We start from the raw sequence: 6697 nt of genomic DNA, 5'->3' as shown, positions 1-6697 counted from the left end.
ATTCTCTCATATTCTCTCATATTCTCTCTATATACTTATTAGTAGTCTACAGTCAAGAACTAGGCCACTAAAGGTAGTTATAAGCCTACAAAATTATAACATATATATATATATATATATATATATATATATATATATATATATATATATATATATATATATATATATATAATCCTCTACATCTCTAAAAGATAAAAGCTTTATGAATAGTTCTTCCTTATGCTTTAATCGTTTATACGCCGTGCAAAAAGGTTGTACCCACAATGACACCACGCTAAACATTGAGAACCATTATAAACTTTAGGCCGTCAAATGTAAATTCCTAGGGTAAAAAATGTAAACTCCATAGGGGTCTAAAGTTAAAGTTCAAGGGTCAAATCGTAACTTCTTTATTTTTCATAAAACTCCCCAACAAATCCACCTAAATTTTTAACCGCCTTTAAATTTTCGTACGACTTGGGATAGGTTTAACCAACATAACCATTAAACACGAAATAATTTTACGAATCAAACACAAAAGTATAATCTATAGTTCGAAAAGTATAATTTATTTAAATACGATTTAATTAAATATATAAGTCTCAATGGACCATTGAACCACGAATAAATAAATGGGCTTTGTGTTATGGTCCTTATGGACGTTAGATATATAAAAAGGTAGATATCGATTAGTTAGGGTGTGGAACACACCAACGAAAATAAATGAAAATAGGTCCGTCATTTGACATTCAATGATAAAAAAACAAACGCGTTGAATGTTGAATGATTTAACATTCAACGCTGAACCAATCAATTAGAGTCAGACTCGCCTAAATCTTCTTATCTACAATATAAATAAATTCTTTGTAACCAATCTTATTTAGCTAAGTGGTTACCATTCTTTTTAATGTCTATAAAGTGTCGAGTTCGAGTCTCACATGCGCATTAGTTCTTTGAGGTGCTTAGGGAGTCATCACTTCACTGTTAATAAAAATAGTAAATAATACTTTTGTGTTTTTTCATAAAAATAAAAATATAAAATAAATAGAAGGGAGATAAAACGATGACCATCTTTGCAGTTCCACTGATTGCGACCGTCCAAATCACTCCGGCAACAACAAAATGGACTACAACCTAGTCGCCTTAAAGTTACTATGCATTCAATTAAAATCGGCGCGTCGCACTCACGACTCCTCTCAATCCTCCCTTTCTCTCGGTCCGATCCTCTTCCAGCGCGCGTGGTTACAGGTATACACTCACGCGCCACCGCTCTCTAAATCAATTTTATTTTTCATATATCGAATTAAATTAATTGAATCAAATGTAGGGCGTAATAACCTCGCTACCGTCGTCTACCACCGCCGGCGACGGACGGTTTCTCATTGATGACGGAACCGGCGTCGTTGAACTCGCATCGTCTGGCCAAAACCTAAATCGTCACTGGAATTTAGGTCATTGTTTCAGACTCTAGCAATTTTTAAATTTTTTATTATTATTATTATTATATCTTTTTTTTTTTTTTTTATAAACTTAGCATTATATCTGTAGTTTTAATGCTTTGAACTTTCGATTGATATCACAGGTGCATATGTAATGATCGTTGGAGGTTGTGTTATTCGTGATGATAATTTTCCTTTAATTAAGGTGATTTTAATATGCTTGTTATTATTCAGTTAGTTATTTGCTAGTTAATCTTAAATTACAAATAGTAGTTCATAGGAAGTTGAAAAAAAGCTTTCCTAGAAAATATATACATTTGTTCAGAAATATTTGTTGGTAAATTAGTTACATATGTATATATGTATGTTGTACATTACATCTTTATTTTTTTGTAACGAGTCTTTCGTATAGAGTTAAGACTTTAGAGAAACGAAATTCGTAGCTTTGAGTGAGAACTTGGTGAAGAACAAAGTAGAAATTCGGATATAAAGTCATCACATAACAGAATTAGGAGGCTGTCATATGCCAAAATCTTTTTACATGATTCATATTAATTCACATAAGATGTGGATATGAGATAATATTTGACATAAGAAATTTTAGTAGATTGACTCTATTTTAAATTCCATATCTCAGCAGCTTTTAAGACTGCACTTGATCTTTTGACTCTTCAACTAGCCAATTTTAGCTTCACATTCTCCATTATAACATTTACTAATTCATCTTATGTTCTTCTCTTCTTTTTAAACAATCTATAATTTCGTTCTTGCCAGATGTAATGCACAATAACAACAATTGATATCTTGTTAATAACACTCCATATGTTATGTTCGAAAGTATAATCTGCAAGCCTATTGATAATTTCTATTAAACTACTTGATCCTTAGGATTACAAACCTGTTTGACTGTTTCCAATGAGATCTTAGCCATGCCTTTTAACTTCACATCTTGGCTCTATAGGAAATTTATGAGCAGTTTAACAATTTCATTAATTACACTATTGTTAGGAATACTATAGACTGAATCCTAAAATTAGGAGTTTGTCATAAGCAAAAAAGGATGAATTTGTTTCTCTCTTTTCTGTGTAGAATATTAGAGTTTAGAGGTGGTAATATGGGTAGGTCATGTCTGTTTGGTTTTGGGTTGATTAAAACGAACCCGGTCAAGTTGGGTTGACCCTCGGATATGTCTTATCCATATCTAATTTGTTTCATGAATGATTAGTGTCTTAAGCGTGATTACTTGTCCGATGTTATTACTATAATACTTTGAAATTTGGAATAATTAGGAGTTTGTATGCATGATAAGTAAACTTATATGCATGTCAATATAATAAAAAATGCTACCTTAATCCATGCTCTTATGCCCAAGTTTCATTAGACCCGTTTGAAATAAGACACAACAAATCGACCCATTAGAGGTTAGTAGATCAAAATTGTCACCTTATTATATATATATAATATTTGTATATATATGTTAATGTTTTTAATACAATTAAGGGATTAAAAGCCTGAATTATACCTTGGTTGTGCATATAATTAACATAAGTTAAATTTAAAATTTCAGGTTCACAAAATTGTCGATCTCTCTGCATTTCCCCATCGAGAGGCGATGTGGTATCTGGAAGTCTTGGAGGCGTACAAACTCTTCTATCAGCCCGCAATTGAAGCTTGATAGCCGTTGACATTATTTAATGGACAATTTTGTTATTATACTATATATGTCCAATAGCTCATGTCATTGGTTGTTCAAGGTACAACATGTAAATTCATCGAAACGTACTTATTTTGGCTATTAGAGTATTAGTACAACTGTACAAGTCTAGTCTGTGAGTAGGAAATATTGATGGGCTGATGACAATCTTTGAGTGTTGCCCCTTTTTGTTAAGCAAATATTTTTTTGGTACTACTTGATATCATTCATGTGCCGGTATGCTAATTTTCAAAACTAGAGAGATGTCTGAGCAACTGACAATTTAATCTACTGAGCGTATGTAGTGTAACAACTTGGCGAATGACTGGGGTTTTTGGAGAAAGCGTACAATAAATGTTACCTATTTAACGGTTAGGTTAGTTGGCCCAAGCCGATTCTAGACTTAGGGGTCCGTTAGGATTTAATTAAGTTTGTTAATATTATGATGTATTAGATTAGATTAAATATTGTTCACCTAGTTTTATTATTATTAGCAATATTATAAGCCCATATTTGTATGTTTTTTCGTGATGAATGAGGAGGTGGTAAGCATTGAAAATCATATCAATTGTATGGATAATAGAAGTTTGGAACGTCAAGAATATTATTTGTCCTGTGTTAGTTAACTTACCAATGTTAGAAAAGGACTACGTTTGGTAAAAAAAGGACTTAAGGTTCAAAATAGATTAGATTAAATATTGTTCACCTAGTTTTATTATTATTAGCAATATTATAAGCCCATTTATTTGTATGTTTTTTCGTGATGAATGAGGAGGTGGTAAGCATTGAAAATCATATCAATTGTATGGATAATAGAAGTTTGGGACGTCAAGAATATTATTTGTCATGTGTTAGTTAACTTACCAATGTTAGAAAAGGACTACGTTTGGTAAAAAAGGACTTAAGGTTCAAGATAGATTAGATTAAATATTGTTCACCTAGTTTTATTATTATTAGCAATATTATAAGCCCATTTATTTGTATGTTTTTTCGTGATGAATGAGGAGGTGGTAAGCATTGAAAATCATATCAATTGTATGGATAATAGAAGTTTGGAACGTCAAGAATATTATTTGTCCTGTGTTAGTTAACTTACCAATGTTAGAAAAGGACTACGTTTGGTAAGAAAGGACTTAAGGTTCAAGATAGATTAGATTAAATATTGTTCACCTAGTTTTATTATTATTAGCAATATTATAAGCCCATTTATTTGTATGTTTTTTCGTGATGAATGAGGAGGTGGTAAGCATTGAAAATCATATCAATTGTATGGATAATAGAAGTTTGGAACGTCAAGAATATTATTTGTCCTGTGTTAGTTAACTTACCAATGTTAGAAAAGGACTACGTTTGGTAAAAAAGGACTTAAGGTTCAAGATAGATTAGATTAAATGTTGTTCACCTAGTTTTATTATTATTAGCAATATTATAAGCCCATTTATTTGTATGTTTTTTCGTGATGAATGAGGAGGTAGTAAGCATTGAAAATCATATCAATTGTATCACAATTGAGAATCCGGATAATATTCAGGGACAATTCATAGATCCTGAACCATTAAATTTTCCTCCGGAACCACCAATCATTCAAACAGATATTGTTGAGGAACGAACCATTAAATCAGAATCCTCTAGTGATTCGGATTCTACAAATTCAATCATGGAAAATCTGGAACCTTTAAGTATGGAAGACCGAATGAGAGCTAAACGCACTGGCCAAGGTCACGCAATTACTCATCCTGACATTAATGCGCCAGATTATGAAATCAAAGGACAAATTCTACATATGGTGACTAATCAATGCCAATTTAGTGGTGCGCCGAAGGAAGATCCAAATGAACATCTTCGTACCTTTAATAGGATCTGCACACTATTTAAAATAAGAGAAGTTGAGGATGAACAGATATATCTCATGTTATTTTCCTGGACTTTAAAGGGAGAAGCCAAAGATTGGTTGGAATCGTTACCTGAAGGGGCGATCGATACATGGGACGTTTTAGTTGAAAAATTTCTTAAACAATTCTTTCCGGCATCTAAAGCCGTAACACTTCAAGGAGAAATTGTTACGTTCACACAGAAGCCAAATGAAACTCTATATGAGGCGTGGACAAGATTTGGAAAGTTATTAAGAGGATGTCCGCAACATGGTTTAGATACCTGTCAAATAGTACAAATATTCTACCAAGGATGCGACATCACTACAAGGAAAGACATAGATATTGCAGCTGGTGGTTCCATTATGAAGAAAACCGAAACTGATGCTTACAAAATTATTGATAACACTGCTTCCCACTCACATGAGTGGCACCAAGAAAAAGATATCGTTAGATCATCTAAAGCAGCTAGAGCCGATTCTAGCCATGACTTAGATTCCATTTCTGCAAAGATAGATGCTGTCGAGAGACGAATGAAAAAGATGACTAAAGATATCCACTCAATACAAATTAGTTGTGAGCAGTGTGGAGGACCACATTTGACAAAAGATTGTCTCATTATTGAATTAACAATGGAACAAAGAGAGAATGTTTCATATCTAAACCAAAGGCCTGGAAATAATTATCAGAATAATTATCAACCGCCAAGACCGATTTACAATCAAAATCAGAATTATAACCGAAATATTCCATACAACAACCAACAAGGTCCTAGCAATCAACAAGTATCTAACAATACTTACAACCAGCAAAGACCTATTTTTCAAAACAAACCACCACAACCCGAAGATAAAAAGCCGAATTTAGAAGATATGATGACGAAGCTAGTTGAAACTCAAACGCAGTTTTTCACATCTCATAAACAAACTAATGAACAAAATGCTCAAGCATTTAGAAATCAACAAGCTTCTATTCAAAATTTGGAACAAGAAGTAAGTAACCTAGCAAGGTTAATAGTTGAAAGAAAACCGGGAAGTTTACCTAGTGATACAAATGCTAACCCCCGGAATGAAACAGCTAAAGCCATTACCACAAGAAGTGGTACAACACTTACACCATCTGAAATACCTGTAACTTCTGATGAAGCTATTCCTACTCCACAAGAACCACAACCTGAACAAGATAAGGAAAAAGAACCGGTAGTTAAAAAGGTTAATGAAGATAACACAGCTAAGGATAAACCTTATGTTAAACCATACCAACCACCACTTCCTTACGCAAGTAAAATGAAAAAAGAGAAACTTGAAGCCGAGCAATCCAAATTCTTGGATATGTTTAAACAGATAAATGTAAATCTTCCTTTCATTGATGTGATTTCAGGAATGCCTAGATATGCTAAATTCTTGAAAGATCTAATCTCAAATAGAAAGAAAATGGAAGAACTCTCGGCCGTTACTATGAATGCTAATTGTTCAGCAGTGCTGTTGAATAAGATACCAGAAAAACTATCTGATCCAGGAAGTTTCACAATTCCATGTTTTCTGGGTAGTCTTAGTTCAATAGAAGCATTGACAGACTTAGGTGCTAGTATAAATTTAATGCCGTATTCACTATACACTAAACTAGACCTTGGAGAATTGAAACCAACAAGAATAAGCATACAACTAGCCGATCGATCAATAAAATATCTTAGAGGGATAATGGAGAATATGCTA

General features: G+C 32.9%; 1 protein-coding gene across 1 annotated transcript; it reads left to right on the top strand.

Annotated features, from left to right (window-relative positions):
* Window positions 1-1035: 1035 nt before the first annotated feature.
* LOC139877921 (uncharacterized) lies at window positions 1036-3324 on the top strand. Its single transcript, XM_071865322.1, has 4 exons — window positions 1036-1227; window positions 1307-1430; window positions 1562-1623; window positions 2986-3324. Exons 1-4 carry the CDS (start codon window positions 1102-1104, stop codon window positions 3091-3093), a joined length of 420 nt encoding a protein of 139 aa, XP_071721423.1. The 5' UTR covers window positions 1036-1101; the 3' UTR covers window positions 3094-3324.
* The last annotated feature ends 3373 nt before the right edge of the window (window positions 3325-6697 follow it).

The sequence above is a fragment of the Rutidosis leptorrhynchoides genome, chromosome 11 (genome assembly GCF_046630445.1).
Source record: "Rutidosis leptorrhynchoides isolate AG116_Rl617_1_P2 chromosome 11, CSIRO_AGI_Rlap_v1, whole genome shotgun sequence".
Taxonomy (NCBI): Eukaryota; Viridiplantae; Streptophyta; class Magnoliopsida; order Asterales; family Asteraceae; genus Rutidosis; species Rutidosis leptorrhynchoides.
The sequence above is the reverse complement of the archived record's forward strand: the minus strand, read 5'-3'. Positions and strand labels throughout refer to the sequence as shown.